We start from the raw sequence: 20,684 nt of genomic DNA, 5'->3' as shown, positions 1-20,684 counted from the left end.
TTGGCCCCTGATACGGTTTGGCTGTGTACCCAACAAAATCTCATCTTGAATGCTCATGTGTTGTGGGAGGGACCAGGTAGGAGGTAATTGTATCATGGAGGCAGGTCTTTCTCATGTTGATCTTGTGATAGTGAGTCAGTTTCATGAGATCTGACGGTTTTATAAGAGGGAGTTTCCCCACACAAGCGCTCTCTTTTTGCCTGCTGCCATCCATGTAAGACATGGCTTGGTCTTCCTTGTCTCCCACCATGATTGTGAGGCCTCCCAAGCCCTGTGGAAGTGTAAGTCCATTAAATCTCTTCCTTTTATAAATTGTCCATTCTCAAGTATGTCTTTATCAGCAGCATGAGAACAGACTAATACAGGCCTCCTTCTTTTTTTCTACCTTCTGTTCGTTGACAACATGATATAAAATCTTGACCTTTGCTACTACTTTTGTATGGACAATACCCCAAACTTTCTCAGCTCCAATGCATCATTTTTAATTGCCTACCTGACATCTCTACTTGACTGTCCCACAGTCACCTCAAACGAATCATATCAGCTTTTCACTCTGTCTCATCTATTAATGATATATCCAGTGCTTTATTTGTCTTAATATTTAACACCTTTTTTTACTGTTCTCTCTACTTTGCCACTCCACACCTAATCAGTTGTCATAGTTTGATGATTCTTTCTTCATACAACCTCTCTCATACAGTTGAAAGTTAGGTTTTCTTCTTGGAACTCTTAACATTTGATCTGTAGCTCTCATTAGAGCCCTTGTTGCAGAATTCCCATTGTTTATGAGAAAAAGGTTTGCAAATTCTTGATACTCACTTTATAGTACAAGAAAATATCATACATTTTATTTTCTGATGAGAAAGAATAATTTAAACTGTTAGAAATGTTATTATTCAATCACTTATACCCATTATAAAATTACAACCCAAACCACCTACATTGTTTTTAATTGGTTGGGAAAAGAAGAATGTCAAACTGGAAACACACACACACGCACGCACACACACACACACCCCCAAAAAGGAAGTGAGAATAGCTTTGAATAAGTTTCACTAAGTCCATTTCAGTGTGATTTGTTGAAGCACCTCTTACAACTAGTGCTTTTCCCTCTGTTCTGCTTAATATGTAGCTCCAATTTTATTGTTTATTATAAGCAACTTTTTCACTACTTACTTACCTTGAAAGATTAGGCTGTTAAAAGGGATGTCCTTAATATTTCTTTTGATGAACAAGATGAGTTGATGCAGAATCAGCATTATTATTATTTTTATGGTGATAAAAATACTTTTATACAACAAATGTTTACTTAGGACTTATTATATCCAAGTACTATGCTGGGCACTAGAACTTAAAAAAACAACAGTATCTCTACTCCCAGGTAGTTGAGAGTCTTATAGAAAATGAGACAATTGTCTTTCATTTCTTCTGTCATTCCAGTAGCAAACTGTACATATGCCTTAAATTAAAGAAAATTATTTGCACAATTGTATAAAAATTTACTGAGCACTTTTCCCCTTATTTAATTTTATTTGATGCCTCCTGCAATACTAAATTGCCTACATAATACAGTTGAAAAAAAACAGGTACAGAGAAGATAAGCAATTTACTTAACTCACAAATGGGAAATGGAAGCTCCACATTTGTTCTCAAATTCAATTATTTTTTCATTACAACATTTTACTATCTATGTTTCTTCACGTAGAAAGTTAAATTAGTTCTTTATTTCAAGTACAGAACTGTTATGGTTAAATAAGTCTTCATTTCAGAATTGTGACTATTGTACAGTACATTCAATTCAGTGACAACATGTGTTGAAAATCTAATATGAACCAGGAGGTGGGGCAAGATGGACAAAGAGAAGCTTCCACCAATTGTCCTCCCTGCAGGAACACCAAAACTAACAACTAGCTACATACACAAGAAAGTATTTTAATAAGAACCAAAAATTAGGTGAGTGATCACAGTACCTGAATGTAACTTCATATCACTGAAAGAGGCACTGATGAGGGTAGGAAAAACAGTCTTGAATTGCTGATGCCACCCTAACAGAGGCTGTGTGGCAGGGAGAGAAAATCTGTGTGCTTGAGGGAGGGAGAACATGGTAAGTGTGGGACTTTGCATTGGAACTCAATGTTGCTAAAATTGGGAAAAATTCAACCGACTTCAAATTGTACTGCAGAGTTACACTAACCTGGTAAAATAGCCTTGTAATGGCATAAAACAGACACATAGATAAATGGAATAGAATAGAGAACCCAGAAAGAAATTCATGCATCTATAGTGAACTCATTTTCAACCAAGGTGCCATGAACACGCATCGGGAAAATGACAGTCTCTTCCACAAACTGTGCTGGGAAAACTGGGTATCCATATGCAAAAGAATGAAATTAGGCCTCTATCTCTCACCATATACAAGAAAAAAATCAAAATGGACTAAAGCCATAAATCTAATACCTCAAACTATGAAACTACTACAAGAAAACATTGAGGAAACTATCCAGGACATTGGGCTGGGCAAAGATTTCTTGAGTAATAACCCAGAAGCACAAACAACTGAAGCAAAAATGAACAAATGGGATTACATCAAGTTAAAATCTTCTGTACAGCTTTTAACTTGTGAAGAGACAACTCACAGAATGAAAGAAAATATTTGCATACTACCCATCTGACAAGGAGGTAATAACCAGAATATATGAGGAGCTCAAACAATAGGAAAAAAATCTAATAATTTCCAAATATCTAAATAGAGATTTCTCAATAGAAGGTGCACAAATGGCAAACAGGATGTGTAAAAATGTGCTCAGCATCACTGATCATCAGAGAAATGCAAATCAAAACTACAGTGAGAGATTATCTCACCCCAGTTAAAATGGATTTTATCCAAAAGGCAATAACACATGCTGGTGAGTATGTGGAGAAAAGGGAACCATAGTACACTGCTGGTGGGAATGTAAATTAGTGCAACCACTATGTAGAACAGTTTGGCGGTTCCTCAAAAAATTAAAAATAGAGCTACCATATGATCCAGCAATTCCACTGCTGGGTATATACACAAAAGAAAGGAAATAACCAACATTTGGAAGGAATCTAAAAATTTTATTTATCCAACAGTCTAATGGATAAAGAAAATTTGGTATATATACACAATGAAGTACTATTCAGCCATAAAAAGAATGATATCCTGTCAGTTAACAACAACATGGGTGGAAAAGGAGGACATTATGTTAAGTGAAATAAGCCAGGCACAGAAAAACAAATATCACATGTTTTCACTTATTTGTGGAAACTAAAATATAAAACATTTGAACTCACGGAGATAGAGAGTAGAATGATGGTAACCAGAGGTTGAGAAGGGTAGTGGGGCGGAGGTGAGAGAGTATTAGGAATTGTTAATGGGCACAAAAAGAATTAGAAACAATAAGATCTAGTATTTGATAGAAAAACAGTATAACTATAGTCAACAATAATTTAATTGTACATTTAAAAATAACTAAAAGAGCATTATGAGTTGTTTGTAACACAGAGAAAGGATAAATACTTAAGGCGATGGATACCCCATTTACCCTGATATGATTATTACATATTGTATGCCTGTATCAAAATATCTCATATATCCCATAATTATGTACATCTGCTATATATGCACAAAAATTAAAAATTAAAGAAAAAGAAAAAAGAATATAAAAGATAATCTAATATGCACTAGGTAGCATCATTTCTTTATTAAAATATGTATATAGATTAAAATAATAGTGAGGATTTTCAGAACCTAAAATTATTTTACTTTTTCTCTTGTCAGAATTGCTACTTCTGGCATAAAATAGGGAGAGACCAATTATTTATTTTTACCTCATTAGCCAAATGACATTGTATCTGAAATGCATTTAATTTCATCAGGGATTAATACCCACTGGATTAACTATGTTTGAATCAGTCCAATAGATATTAAATGTTACAAATCAAAGCAAAATCAAGTAGTAATCTTATACATCCAAAACTGTCACCACATCCTTATAATTTTTGCTGGACATGTATGTATAATCTATATGTTATATAACCTTTTACTAATAGTGAGGTTTTCCATTGCCATGCAACAGTTCAGAACTCACTATCCAGTTGGATCTTAATACAGCAGATCTTATTACTTAATATTTTAATGACCTTTTGGGAGTTTAGTTCCTTAGATATAATTGCTTTTATATAATACGTCATTTTAAGAGCTTTATAATCTGCTAAACTACCCTTCTAAATAGGTGAAACGTGCACACATTTAAGCCAGTTACCTAGTAGGAATAAATTTAACTAAGCCAAGACTGTTCTACTGGATTGTCATTTGTTCCTTGACTACAAACTATCCCTACCCCTGAGAAGCCTTCTCACAAATATTTGTTCTTAAGCTGAAGGGAAACCAGGCAAGAGAATATAGATAGCTCAGTTGAAATCAGCAACTATTGATTGTACCTTATAATCACTACCACTGAACTATGTAACTACGGTTGGTTAAGTGTGTTGCCTTTGAATATGAAAGTTTATAAAGTGTGGAGGCTAGCAACAAAAGTCCACCTACTACTCCTAGAGTTTCACAGACTACAAATATGAAACAACACCCCAAATTGGAACCAGGTCAAGAACTTCCAAGGCAGTAGTGAGGTGAGGTCCATAATTTCTCTTTAGAAATTATTTTCTTTTGAAATTACTTCCTTCCTACAGACTTTTTCTGGAAAATGGACACTAATTTGCCTCTGGTTGCACACTTAAGCATTGTTGCTTTGCCTTGAGTTTGCTAAAGCAATTATCATCATGGGCTTCTCACCTAGAATTAGAGACAAGGAATTAGACTGTTTGGCAATTATTATAGTCAAATAGTCATCTGATTAAACGTACTTCATTGATGCATGCTCATGAATCTAATAATTTTTGTAATTTTTTAGAAAAATATCATGTTTTGTATATCCGTATATATTTATATTCTTCAGCACAGTCCGTATTCCTTCCTTGATTATAGGTAAACAACTAAAGTAATTATCCAAGATTAACATTTGAAATAGCTCCCATTCATCAGGAAGATGAGTATATATGAGGTGCAGCTATATTTCACGTCAGTATTGTAACAGGGAGAAAACTTCTATCCATTACTGCTACCATTATTCTGGCCCAAGGCACACATGTATCCTTGGGACGACTTCTATCTTGGCTTTCTCAAGGCAACAAAAAAGATGGCTTTGAGCCACTTCTAAAAGCTATGTCAAAACAGACCAACAAATAGTTCCATTAAAATTAAGAAGCTCCAAAGAGCTGTGATTTAATAATGGAAAATATTGCTAACTAGCACAACACAGTTTACAGTTAGGAAAATTTCACCTTGGTCTTGAGTAATAGTCCTGACTTAACAATAGATGAGAATTTTAATTTCCTCAGTCCTCTCCCCTCCCAAATTTGAACCCAAATGGATTATGGATTCCAAAAGGGCTGGTTCGGTCCTTATCTTATGATTTTCCTAAACACATGGACTCTTTAAATGAGACATAGTTCTGAATAGCGACTTGCCTGCTTTTGACCTTCATTTCCTGACAGGAGTCAATCACTGAGAAGCTGATGGACATTATCCAGAAGTCTATGTAGAACTCAAATACCAGCCTCCAACTCTACAAGGAGTTCAGTTTAGTTGCTCCAATTAGACTGTGTGTGATGATACTGACTCTTCCTAGTAAAGAAGGTACAAGGGATCACCATGATATTCCTAAGGAAGGGCTGCCTATACTTTTTCTGACTTTGTTAACTGTTTGTTGTTGTTGTTGTTGGCGGCGGCTTTAAGAGAGAAACCTATAAAAAAATTATTTCCAGAATCACTAGCACTTGGGGGCATTTCTAATCAGGTAGATGACTTCTTTCAATGCAACAAGTTTTAGTGAGCAGCTGTAGAGTATTTAATCAGTACCGTATTAGATACTATCAAATATACCAAAAAATATGACTCATTCTTGTTTATTTCTTTTGTGGTAAAAAGAGGGTGCTGAGAGAACAAGACTTACATCTGTATAATAGTATAAAAACAATTCAAGATAACTGAGCACAAAGAGCTGAATTGAATTAGCTTGTTGGTTGGCATAGTTTTAGTTTTCATGGATATGGTAGATTTTGAGATGAGTTTCAAAGGATGGGTAAGATTTGGATATACAACAAGAAGGACAGAGGGTATTTAAGCAGAAAACAATGTGAGTAAAATCCTAGAGGCAGGAATGTGTGGTGTGTGCCCCAGAGAGTGAAATCTACTATGGCTAAAGGAGAGAACATACTGGGAAAAAAATAAATTTATGTTTATGTAAGCATTTAAAGGTTTTATATAGAATATGTAAATATAGACATATGAAACTATGTCTATTTTCATATATTATCTACATCTCTATATATGCACTACTTGTTAATTCTATGATATTTAAACGTACTATGTGATAATATTGACTTTACAGGTTTACCCATCTACTCATGCCTTCATGCATGAGACTTTATTCTTTTTAGGAGATAATCATTATTTACTCAGGAAAGCAACTCCAAAGTGTACATGGACAAGATAACTAATATTGTGGTATATTCATCTAGACTTAACAAAAATGTGATGATACTACACTATATTTTGTGTCTCACTTTTTTTCACTGACCAATATTTTATAAACTGATTTTTGTGTCACAGATGTAATTATGAAAAATTATCTTTGCTTACTTTGCAATTCTTCCATTTGCTTTAGAATGTACAGTGTTTTAAGGTCTGCATTCAGAGGAGAGGTTGAAAAGGAAGTATCAGTAGTCAAATTCAAATCCATTTACCATCTATATGCTTAAGAATAAATGTGTTTTTAGGGTACTTGGTTTCACATGCAATATTAAAAGTAGTATGGAGTGTAACCTAAGTTATTATCCTCCAGGCAGTGTGTTTTGGGGATGGGAGCCACAGCGCCCAATAATATTGAAAGGATTGATACCCAAGAATAGGAAGCCAGTAGAATGGTCTTATTTAGGACACTGTTCGTAGTAATTTACATCTAGGATTTCAAATGTCTCTGAAGTCTATGAGTTCTCTACAGTTGGCTCTGAGCTACTCTTTCCATTGTGAGATTGACTAAATATTCGCTTTAAATAATAAATGGGGGAAGTCAAACAAGAAATACTTTAAAACGCATTGAATTGAGTAGGTTTATTTAATCTACCTTTAAGATATACTAAGAAATCAGACTGACCTTCACTTAGAATATGTAAGTCCAACTGGAAGTAATTCTACTATAGTCAGTATAACTCAAAAATCAGTATGTTGAAGAAATATCTGCACTCCCATATTGATTGCAGCACTATTAACAATATCCAAGATATGAAATCAACCTAAGTGTCCATCAATGGGTAAGTGGATAAAGAAAATATGGTGTGTATATACACAATGTACACAATGGAGTATGTTCAGTCATAAAGAGGAATAAAATCCTGTCATTTGAGGCAACATTGATAAGTCTGGAGGACATTATGTAAACTGAAATAAGCCCAGCACAGAAAGATAAATATCACATGTTCTCACTTATATGGGGGAGCTAAATATATAAATATATTGATGTCATGCAAGTAGAAAGAAGAATAGTGGTAGCAAGAGGCTTAGAAGGGAGGGGGAAGAAAGTATAGGAAGAGATTGGTTAACAAATCCAAAACTACCACTATGTAGAAAAAATAAGTTCCAGTGTTCTATAACACTGTAGGGAGACTATAGCTAATAGAAATTTACTCTATACTTTCAAATATCTAGAAGAGAGGATTTTAAATGCTCTCACTGTGAAGAAATGATTATTGTTTGAGATGATGAGTATGCTATTATCCTGATTTGATTATTACAGATTGTATGCAGGTATTGAAATAGTACACTAAAACTCATAAATATGTACTTTTATTATGTGTCAATTAATTTTTAATTTTAAAAATTAATAAAAAGTATAATTCATATTTTCTTTTTTCCACAGGAGACATATGAATAAGCCATGTGATTTAATTTGCTCATTTTGCTGTTTTATTTAATGCCTATATTCAAGAATGTTTAAGTTATTCAAGTCTCTCATTCATTCGAACACTTAGACTTCAGTGAAATTAAGTTGAAATTGCCATCGCAATGTTGATTTTTCTTTAAATTTCTCCCACGTTAAAAAATGTATCTCTGAAAAAATGGCTTGATTTGTGTGATGACTTTAATAGGTTATCTTGCTTTCACTTCACATAAAAATATCTGTGAACTTAGAAAAACTTAATATTGCTTACAATTGTGATTGATGTTTACTTCAGGTGATAATTCAGGACGATGGCCCTGAAAAATTGGACCCCAGATATTTTGGAGAGTTGCTTGCTGATCTGAGTCGAAAGAATACGGATCTATATCACTGCTTATTAGAACATTTGCAGAGAATTGGAGGAAGGTACTGTAAACATATTATTTGCCTTCATGTTGTAGCTACCAAACATTTTACAACATTCTAATCTTTTAAAAATAGACTTTATTTTTACCAGCAGTTCTAGGTTCACAGCAAAACTCTAGTACTTTCAATAGGTAACAGGGCAGATATGAGCAAATGTCTCATTTTAAGAGTTAACGTAGATTATGAAAATCATCAGACAAAAAACAAAAAACACAAGCCCTTTTAGGATTAGTAAAGAATTCCATGTACCCTCCTTTGTGATGTACTTTCATGGCAAAAGCAACCTCTTGGGCAAGGAGCTAAAAAATGCATGGCATACTATAACTTGTTTTAAGATATTATATTGATGATACTAGGTACCATCCTATTGCCAACACACGACTGTTTATCTTCCACTTATGTGCGTTCAACATATGTAGGCCAGAGTTTAAAATATATTTGATATGTCGTATATTATATATAAACTTTGTATATTATATTATCTATTACATTAAATTAAAAATATATCAATCGATATAAACATAATTCTATATAATACAATATAAAATTACAGATTTAAATAGATATGCATTAAAAATTTATCAACTGTTAATGTGTAGATGAGACCATATTTTGTCATGAAATGAATTCCATAAGCTACACCCCAAAAGGTGCCTTCTACTATATAGTTACAGCATATCTGTGGCCATCTGTCAGGCAAAATCTAGGAAAGCTCCACAAATTCAAAATAATCTGGAAGATAAAGGAAAGTCAATAGAATTTTTTCTAATTCAGACTTTTCACTAACTAGATTCTTCTACTTCTTAGATTTTAAATAATATATAATTTTATATAATATATAGGTTAATGTAAATGGGATGACACCATATATACTATTTTGTATGTTTTCTCACTCAAATATATATAGTATATATTTTTCCATGTCAACATTCTGGTGTCTGTAATGTATTCTCTCTTAATCTCTTGTACAGCTTGTCTTTTCCCCATGTATTAGCTCCCTCCCACCTGACTTTTCTTGCTTTCATATTAATGACTACAACCATTATCTTACTGTCACCCTCAACTGCTTTGCCTCCTTGTTGAACTGCCCTTCCCACTTAGCAAAACCCCAACTCTGGATTACTCTAACTCTCTGCCCTATTCTCTTTTTTAAAAAAACCACCAACACCTCCTTCATCCAACACCCACTATCTTTAGAATGCAGAGGGCTCCATGAGGGCTGTTTTATTTACCCTGGTGTCCTTGGTGTATAGTGTGGTGGCTGGTTTACTGTGGTGCTCAACAGATATTTGTTAAATGAACAAAGGCCTTAATTACTGCTATGCTCATGCAGCTGATCACTGCTAGAGAAAAGCAGAGCCATTTATTTGAACTGGTGCCATTATAAATGCATGATTTCTATCTTCAACTTGACCTTCATCATAGTTTTATCCTAATCAACACCATCTCCACTACCCATTACACAAACAAGTCTCCTTCTTTCCCATTACCCAAACAACTATTTCATCTCTTTACACATGTTCATTATTTTAAAATATTTCCCTTAATGTAATAATCAGTTGTATGTTAAGCATCCACCATGTGCCAGGCATTATCTATATTACCTAATTTGCATGATAACCTTACAAAGTTTCAGATGAAGACCCAAAGAGAATAAGTTATTAAGATCACACAGCTACTAAGTGCCTGAGATAGATTCAAACATTTTTGAGTACTCCTTTACCTATAATCTATGAACTTTTCTGCAAAGTCTTCCCTAAATCTTCAGTTTGGTCTAGGTGCTCTACTTCTGTGAATTAACCATGCCCTGTGAATATTTCTATCAAAGTATCACATTGTAAAATTCAGAAGTATATAGGACATAGTCTTAAGTACCCTTGTTGTAGATCCAGAGTTCATATCCTGGGTTCATGTCACAGTTTTTTTTTTATACATACTAAATGCATAGTATCAGGCAAGTAAAAATACGTATTCATTTGTTAAAGCAATAAATTAGTTAAGATATTTAGTTACAAGTGGCATCCGCATCATGTGAACATTTAGAAATAGACCTAAAGAATCAGAAATTCTGTGGGGAGGGCTCAGCAACACACTTTTCAGAGGATTCTGATACATGATCAAGTTTCAGGACCACTAAACTGAGGCTGCAAAAGTGGCAAAATCTGGGACTAGAAGCCACACTCTGAGAACCAATTTTCCTTAGGAAAATCACTTAACCTTGCAACACTAGATGTGTAATATTAGGCAAATTGTTTAAGATTGTGCATACAGGGAGTGTCACTCTGTTCCTTTTTCTGCCCAATGTAATTCTAGCCACCATCTTCCAGTGTTGAATGAAGATATACTCCCCACTGACTTTTCCACCTCCCTAATCTGCTCTCTTTGCTTCTACGTTCTCCATCTTTCCCTCCTCTTTTGTATACACTTTTCCTATTATTCCAAAGTGCAATTCAGCAATTAGTGGGCTGCAAGGTAAAAATTAAAAAAGTTTGTCACATGAAACCATTCTGGTAACTTTTTAAAATTCTGATATTAAGTGCTATTTATTGTTCCTTGTTTTGTTTCTTTGTTTTGTTTTCTTATTTATAGAAAGAAAAGTGACTAGGGACGTGTATATCAGGTTGGCATTTGAATTGGAAGAAGTAAGGATTAGCATCTTTTAAATGCAAAGGTCTATTAATATTATCATAATTCCAGTTAAGAGTAATGCAAGACTACTAAAACTGCATTGTGATTCACATTTTTAACTTGCTTTAGCTTTGCATCTATACATGTAGTTACTTTAGTAAAGCATTAAACAACAAGAAGCTATTTCTACTTTTGCTAGGGCCTCCCTATAAATTCGATTTTGGGCAACACAGGAAATACCACATAGGTACATGCAGACAATTGCACATATGTAGTCACGCCTTGGAAAAGGGAACCTTCAGTAATCTTTCTACTCACTAGTTCATATAGTTTTATAAGTGTGTGTAAGAGCTTTTGCACAGTAAGTGACCCACTTGTCTCTGTAGGCAATATATTACTCATAAGCCGTTACAAAGAAAGTAGTGGTAGGAGTTAACACACTAAAACTATTTTACTTTAAAATAAATATTATGGGGGCTGAAGAGGAAAGAAGCTGGGAACCCTGAACGGGGCTACCCACACACTGGGGCTCCTTTCTAGGCCCCAACAACTCCTCGGGAAGGAGTGAGTTGAGCAGGTAAAGAGCAACCTGCACTTGGCATGGGCCTCTAGAAACCTGCCAGCAGGAGACTCCACAACTCCCATGAACACGTGAGTTGGCAGGGAGACATGCTTAGAGAAGTGGTAGGGGCAGAACTCCAGTCAGTGTGGAGCCTAGAGGGTTGGTGTGGGAGCCTCTGTAGTGGAACACAGCCAAGGATGCCCATCTCTAGGACACTTTAGCCCTAGGGAAACTGTTGGACCTAAACATTGCAGGGCAGTCTTGCCCATGAGAAGAGGCCAGAACACCCCTCAGTCTACTGCCCTCTCCTGCAGCCCCAGACTGGCTCTGCCTGCTTGTAGTGCAGCCTCAGATGCCCAGGTGGGGTGTGTCCTGGGGGCCCTCATCATACCTCCTGCACTGACAGGCACTACTTTATCAGTGAAGAGCTCTAGTGGGCAGGGAAGCAGCCCCCGTGGGCATGCACCAGTCTGCCCGTGTCCTTCCCCATAACAGCCTCACTGGTGCCACTTTGTTGCACGCACTCTCCTATGACCACCCCCATCCTCCACATCGTTTTGACAGTGCGTGTGTACAGACGGGCCTTGCCTCCCCTTTCCCACTAGCATGAATGTGCGCATGCATCTTGCTGTGCCACAGCTGCCAGCGTCGGTGCATCCCGCCCCCCAGTCCCCTGCTGTGCCGCCATTATCATCAGAGCATTCGTCGGCTCAGAGACCACTAGTCCAGCACCCACCAGCGCCCCACACCTGCACGGACACTGCTGTCTATGTGAAAGTATGTGGGGAGACCAGTGGACCCGCCCCCACCCCCAGCAGTAGCTGCCGCCTGTGTGAACGCGCACACAAAGGGCGCGCACAGTTCAGTGCTACCAGTGCCCCACCCCTGTGCTAACACCACTGCCGGGCAAACGCATGCAGGGACACTGGCGGAGCCTGATGCCTCCGCCACCTCCACCATGCTGCCACAGCTGCCACTGTGAGCACTACCACAGAGGCCGGCACGCCTGCACCTGCAATCTCCATGTTGCAGTCAATGAATGTGCACCCCACCATACTGCCACTGCTGTTGGCATGTGCAAACGAAGGTGGATCACGCTGCCACCACTCTATAGAGTATGGTGGCTGGCACCACCCATAGGAGTGTTGTGACTAGCGGTCTGGGAAGAATTCAACTTCTCCAGTGTGGCAAGTTCCTAACATTCAGGGGCCATATATCAAAGTCTGGCCCAATACCACCCCCCAGAATTCAAGCATGCAGTTCAGGAGTCCGTAGCTGAGCCTTGGCCCCCTAAAATCCTCCAGAAACGAAGCCAGTCGACCGTTCTCACCTTGTACTACAACCAAATCTCCAAGGACACCAAACAGGATAAAAGAAAAAAATAACCAACCAAAGGTCAGCAGCTTCAAAGATTGGAGGAACATCAGCCCACAAAGATGAGAGAGAACCAGGGCAAGAACTCTGGCAACTTAAAAAGCCAGAGTGCCTTCCTACCTCAAAAGGATTGCATTAGTGCCCCAGCAATGGCTCCTAACCAGGATGAGATGGCTGAAATGACAGAAATAGAATTCAGAATATGGATAAGAACAAAGATCATCGACACAGAGGAGAAAATTGAAACCCAATACAAGGAGTTTAAGGATTACAATAAAACAATGCAGGAGCTGATAGACAAAATGGCTTATTATAAGAAAGAACCAAACTGATTTAATAGAGCTAAAAAACGTGCTACAAGAATTTCATAATGTAATTGCAAGTTTTAACAGCAGAATTGACAAAAGTGGGGAAAAAAATCTCAGAGCTTGAAGACTGGCTCAACAAAATAACTCAGAGAAAAAGAACAAACAGCAAAGAAGGATGAACAAAACTTCTGAGAAATAAGGGATTATGTAAAGAGACCCTCTATGACACCTGGGCATGCCTGAGAGGCAGAAAAATGAAGCAACTTGGAAAACATATTTCAGGATATTGTCTACGAAAATCGCCCCAACCTCACTAGAGAGGCCAATATTCAAATTCAGGAAATGCAGAGAACCTCTGCAAAATACTTCACAAGAAGACCACCCAAGACACATAGTCATCAGATTCTCGAAATAAAAGAAAAAAATGTAAAAGGCAGTTGGAAAGAAAGGGCAGGTCACCTACAAAGAGAACCTCATTGAGTCAGCAACAGATCTGTCAGTAGAAACCCTATAAGCCAAAAGAGAATGGGGGCCTATATTCAGCACTCTTAAAGAAAATAATTTTCAACCAAAAATTTCACATCTGGCCAAACTAAGTTTTATAAGCAAAGGAGAAATAAGATCATTTTCAGAGAAGCAAATGCTTAGGGAATTTGGTAGCACCAAGCATACCTTACAAGAAGTCCTGAAGGAATTGCTAAATATGGAAAGGAAGACCATTATTAAACACTATAAAAACACACTTAAGTACACAGGACAGTGATACTATATGCGGGCAAATGCATGCAGGGACACTGGCGGAGCCTGTGTTACTATAAAGTAACCACACCAACAAGTCTACATAATAATCAGCTAACAACATGATGACAGGATCAATACTAACCTCGAATACAATTGGGCTAAATGCCCCAATTAAAAGGTACAGGGTGGCTAGTTGGATAAAGAAGCAAAACTCAAAGGTATCCTATCTTCAAGAGACTCATGTGACATAAAATGACACCCATAGGCTCAAAGTAAAGAGATGGAGAAAAGTCGACGAAGCAAATGGAAAACAGAAAAAAGCAGGTGTTGCAACCCTAATTTCAGAGAAAATAGACTTTAAACTAACAAAAATCAAATAAGACAAAGGGCATTACATAATGGTAAAGGGCTCCATATGAGACCTAATAATCCCACATACATATGCACCCAACACAGGCACATCAAGATACATAAAGAAAGTTCATAGAGAGCTATGAAGAGATTTAGATAACAACACAATAACAGTGGGAGACTGTTACACTCCACTGACAGTATTAGACATATCAGCAAGACAGAAAACTAACAAAGATATTCGGAACCTTAACTCAACACTTGACAAAATGGACCTAAGAGATAGCTACAGAACTCTCCACCTCAAAACAACAGACTATACATTCTTCTCATCTGCACATGGCACATATTCCAAAATTGACCAAAAATTGAGCATAAAACAATCATCAGCAAATACAAAAAACAAACAAACAAACAAAAAACCATGAAATAACAACAACTACACCCTTGAACCACAGTACAATAAGAATAGAAATTGATGCTAAGAAAATCACTCAAAACCATATAATTAAATGGAAGTGAAACAACCTTAATTTCATTATTTACCCAATGACTTCTGGGTAAATAATGAAATGAAGCCAGAAATCAAGAAATTCTTTGAAACAAATCACAACAAAGATACAACGTATCAGAATCTCTGGGATACAAACAAAGCAGTGTTAAAAGGGAAGTTTATGGTACTAACCTCCCATATCAAAAAGTTAGAAAGATCTCAAATTAATGACCCAAAAACACATCTAGAGGAACTATAGAAACAAGAGAAAACTAACCCCAAAGACAGTAGAAGACAAGAAATAACCAAATTCAAGCTGAACTGAAGGAAATTGAGACATGAAAAACTGTACAAACGAGTGATGAATCCAGAAGCTGTTTCCTTGAAAGAAGTAATGAGAAAGATAGACCTTTAGCTAGACTAATAAAGAGAAAAAGTGAGAAGATACAAATAAATGCAATCAGAAATGAAAAGGGGATAGAAATACAAAAATCCCTCAGAGACTATTACAAACACCCTTATGCACACAAGCTAGAAAACCTAAAGCAAATACATTCCTGAAAACATACAACTTCTGAAGATTGAACCAGGAAGAGGCTGAATCCCTGAACAGACCAATAATGAGTTCCAAAACTGAGTCAGTAATAATGAGCCTAGCAAATAGCAAAAGCCCAAAACCAGATGGATTCACAACCAAATTCTACCAAATGTATAAGGAAGAGTTGGTATCATTTCTACTGAAACTCTTCTGAAAAAATAAGAAAGAGGGACTCCTTTCTAACTCATTCTATAAGACCAGCATCATCCTGATACCAAAACCTGGCATGGACACAACAAAAAATAAAAATTAAGGCCAATATACTTGATGAACATTGATGCAAAAATCCCCAATAAAATACTAGCAAACCAAATTAAGCAGCACATCAAAAAGCTAATCCACACCACAATCAAGTAGGCTTTATTTCTGGGAGGCAAGGTAGGTTTAACATATGCAAATCAATAAATGCTAGTACAGAACTGAAAACAAAAACCACGTGATCACTCGAAAGATACAGAAAAGGTTTTCTGATGAAATGTAAGATCCCTTCATGTTAAAAACTCTCAAGAAACTAAGAATTGAAGAAACATACTTCAAAATAATAAGAGCCATCTCTAACAAGCCCATAGGCAACATCATACTAAATGGGCAAAAGATGGAAGCATTCTTCTTGAAACCAGAACAAGATAAGAATGTTCTCTCTCACCACTTCTATGCAACATAGCACTGGAAGTCCCAGCCAGAGCTATCAGGCAAGAGAAAGAAATAAAGGACATTTAAGCAGGAAGAAAGGAAGTCAAACTATCCCTGTGTGCAGACAATATGATTCTATACCTAGAAATCCCCATAGTCTCTGCCCAAAAGTTCCTTGATTTGATACACCACTTAAACAAAGTTTTAGAATGTGAAATCAATGTACAAAAATCAGCTACATTTCGATACACCAACAATATCCAAGCTGAAAGCCAAATCAAAAATACAATCTCATTCACGATTGCTACAAAAAAAGTAAAATACTTAGGAATACAGCTAACCCAGGGAGTAAAAGACCTCTACAATAAGAATTACAAAACACTGCTCACAGAAATCAGAGATGACACCAACAAATAGAAAAACATTCCATGCTAGTGGATAAGAATAATCAGTATTATCAAAATGACAATACGGCTGCCCAAAGCCATTTACAGATTCAATGCTATTCCTATCAAACTAACAATGTCATTCTTCACAGAATTAAAGAAAACTATTTTGAAATTCATATGGAACCATAAAAGACTGGAATAGCAAGACAATCCTAAGCAAAAATAACAAAGTTGAAGGCATCAAATTACCCAACTTAAAACTCTACTACAAGGCAACAATAACCAAAACAGTATGGTACTGCTACAAAAACAGACACATAGACCCATGGAACAGAATAGAGATCCCAGAAATATTGCCAAATAACTACAATTATCTGATTTTTGACAAAATCTACAAAAATAAGCAATGGGGAAAGGACTCCTTATTCAATAGATGGTGCTGGGATAACTGGTTAGCCATATGCAGAATATTGAAAGTGGAACCCTCCTTACATGATATACAAAAATTAACTCAAGTTGGATTAAAGTCTTAAACCTGAAACCAAAATCTATAAAAACTCTCGAAGATAACCTAGGAAATATCATTCTAGACCTAAGACTTGACAAAGACTTCATGGACAAAGATGCCAAAAGCAATTACAACAAAAACAAAAACGGACAAATGGGACCTAATTGAACTGAAGACCTTCTGCACAGCAAAATAAACTATCAACAGACTTAAAAGACAATCTACAGAATAAGAGAAGAAAATATTTGCAGACTATACATCCAACACAGGTCTAATATCCAGAATCTATAAGGAATTTAAACATTTTTTTAAAGTTCAGGAGTACAAGTACAGGCTTGTTACATAGGTAAACTTGTGTTACGGGGGTTTGTTGTACAGATTATTTCATCACACATGTATTAAGCCTAGTACCCATTAGTTATTTTTCCTGATCCTCTTCCTCCTCCCACCCTCCACCTTTTAATAGGCCCCAGTATGTGTTGTTCCCCCTCTATGTGTCCATGTGTTCTCATCATTTAGCTCCCACTTATAAGTGAGAACATGCAGTATTTGGTTTTCTGTTCCTGTGTTAGTTTGCTAAGAATAATGGCCTCCAGCTCCACCCATGTCCCTGCAAAGGGCATGATCTTGTTTTTTATGGGTACGTAGTATTCCATGGTGTATATGTACCACATTTTCTTTATCCAGTCTATCACTGATGGCATTTAGGTTGATTCTACGTCTTTGCTATTGTGAATAGTATAGTGCTGCAATGAACTTACACAAACATGTGTCTTTACAGTAGAATTATTTATATTCTTTTGTGTATATGTACAGTTATGGGATTGCTGGGTAGAATGGTATCTCTGTCTTTAGGTCTTTGAAAAATTGCCACACTTCTTTTTGACAACTTACAAGCAAAAAACAAACAACCTCATTAAAAAGTGGGCAAATGACATGAACAGACACTTTTCAAAAGAAGACATACATGTAGCTGACAAGCACATGAAAAAAACCTCAACATCACTGAACATTAGAAAAATGCAAATCAAAACCACAATGAAATACCTTCTCACACCAGTCAGAATGGTTGTTATTAAAAAGTCAAAAAATGACTGATTCTGGTATGGTTGTGGAGAAAAGGTAATGCATATGCACTGCTGGTGGGAATCTAAACTAGTTCAGCCATTGTGAAAAGCAGTTTGGCAATTTGTCCAAGAACTTAAAACAGAATCACCATTTGACCCAGAAATTCATTGAATCAAATGCTGATTCTGTTTTAAGTTCTTGGACTAATTGCCAAACTGTTTTCAACAATACGCAAAGGAATATAAATCATTCTACCATACAGACACTTGCACACCTATGTTCATCACAGCACTATTCACAATAACAATGACGTGGAATCAACCTAAATGCCCACTGACGGTATTTAGACTGGATAATGGAAATGTGGTTCATCTATACCATGGAATAGTATATAGCCATATAAAAGAATGAGATCATGTTCTTTGCAGGGACATGGACGGAGCTGGAGGCTGTTATTCTTAGCAAACTAATGCAGAAACAGAAAGCCAAATACTGCATGTTCTTACTTATAAGTGGGAGCTAAACATTGAGTACATACAGACACAAAGAAGGGAATAACAGACCTACTTGAGGGTGGAGGGTGGGAGGAGGATGAGGATCAAAAAACTACCTATTGGGTACTGTGCTTATTACCTCAGCAATGAAATCATTTGTACACCAAACCATCACAAAATGCAATTTACCTATATAACAAACCTGTACATGTACCCCTCAACTTAATATAAAAGTTAAAAAAAAGAAGACACAAATCAATCTTGAAATGTTTTCATGATAAAATTCTATTAGGCAATAAAGTCAAGTTAATTATTTTAAAATAAAATAAATATTATGCCTTGCTGTCAGAACCCATGTTTACTGTTTTCTGTTCATTTGTTTGAGAAGTATGTTTACCATATATATTTTGGGCCTAATTCTTCCATCAAGAAGAGTGGGAACAAGTTGGCAAAAATGAAGGCCTGTGTCTTGCCCCAGACAACAGTATCAATGTATCCTTTCCAGTTTTCAACATTCCCAAAGGAGCAAGTGCCAGTCTGGTATAACCAGAAACAAATCTTCTTCAGCATTTTCCTACCTATCATGGCTCCACAAAGGGTCTTTCAAGCCCTGTGACTAAATCCTCATTATGATGCTGGAAATTCTATTACCCCACTAGAATTTTGATCATTTTGCTTAATGCTTTGTCCCTATGTAAATATTCAAATATCCTTCAAGCTAGTCATTGCCAAATATACTCTAGTATAGATTAAATGAGTTATTCAGGCTTTTCTTGCAAGCTTTGATTTTATTAAATAGGGTATGAAGAACTTGAAAACACTGTGGAGAGAAGATGGAATCAGCACTGAAAGATACAAGAAGGAGAAAATGAAAGTGGAAATAGAGAGAGAAAAGCTATTTTTGTTATTTATTCACCCAAGTAGCATTTATTGCCAAGCACAGGGGACTTCTAATCTAGCCACAATTAAACTGGTGCTAACGGATGGTACTAACCACTTCTGTATATTTTATTATTTTGTTATTCAGATGTTCATTTTTAATAGATCTGCTAATTCCAGAAAAAATATTTTAGTCAAACTAAGTAAAAGTGCCATTTTAGTTTTAATATTTTCACTTGTGCTTATAAATTGAATAAGTCCTCTTATATTTCAAAAAGTAAGATACAATTAATAGAAAACTAGCATTTATATATGATCAGTGAATATACTTTCCTAAAGTTGTCTATCTTTTTTGTTGTTCTTGCAGCAAACAAGACTTTGAGTCTACAGATGAGGTAAGTGCAAAAACAGTTGAAAATCGAATATAGTGTAATAAGAGATTCTGATATTTGCAATAATAATATTCTTTTAGTTAAGTACCTTTACTAGACTGAAAATGCAGGTAAGTGAAAAAATTTCTGGCCATTTTGCCTTTAAAATTATATAAACACTACATATTTATAATAACTATAAAACTACTAATCATTCACAAAAAAGTTTTATCAACTGTCACTTTGTGATTTGTCTATGCTTATTGCAATATTTATTTGAAATGTTCTATTTTTCATTTCTGTGTGTACATAGTAGGTGCATTTATTTATGGGGTACAAGACTTATTTCACTGACCACATATTCTCTGCTTTAGAAAACTGAAATCTATATGATTAATTAAATAGCAAATTTAGTTTTAATATGCTTCAAAACCTTGTATGTGCCATGCCAGTCAGCAACTTAAAGTAAAAATATGTTCAAGTATTAATCTAGTACATATGCATATTATCTTAATAATTGCTTTTAATAGAATAATCAAATAGAGAAAAACCTATTTCAATGCAATAAAAAGCACAGTTCCCTCTTTTGTGATTTTAATCGTTTTTTCCAGTGTACTGGTATACTGTATTCATTACAATTATTCAGTAATTCCTAAATTACCTTTAAGAAATACTTCCCTTCAGCTCCTCACTTAAAATTAGTTGAAGCTGTTTCAGTGTTGTGGTGGCAACATCACAATCTTTCAAAAGTCACCACAGCTCTATGTAAATTCTCAGTAAAACCTGTAACACCCTTAATTTTTATTTCCCAAAGTTTTTATTATTTCAAAAATGAACTTC

The 20,684-nt window shown here is 35.9% G+C and overlaps 1 protein-coding gene across 1 annotated transcript in view; it reads left to right on the top strand.

Moving 5' to 3' along the window:
- Nucleotides 1-20,684, top strand: part of POF1B (premature ovarian failure, 1B) — a gene marked incomplete at its 5' end in the record, with an annotated part of 92,145 nt that overhangs the window by 26,704 nt on the left and 44,757 nt on the right. The window contains 2 exons of the mRNA XM_011971358.1: nucleotides 8,317-8,447; nucleotides 19,841-19,868. Of these exons, the coding sequence (XP_011826748.1) occupies nucleotides 8,317-8,447; nucleotides 19,841-19,868 (159 nt within the window). The remainder of the gene's footprint in view (nucleotides 1-8,316; nucleotides 8,448-19,840; nucleotides 19,869-20,684) is intronic.

Source organism: Mandrillus leucophaeus, unplaced genomic scaffold (assembly GCF_000951045.1).
Source record: "Mandrillus leucophaeus isolate KB7577 unplaced genomic scaffold, Mleu.le_1.0 Scaffold1213, whole genome shotgun sequence".
NCBI classification, from domain to species: Eukaryota; Metazoa; Chordata; class Mammalia; order Primates; family Cercopithecidae; genus Mandrillus; species Mandrillus leucophaeus.
Note: the sequence above shows the minus strand (reverse complement) of the source record. Positions and strands in the feature narration are given on the sequence as shown.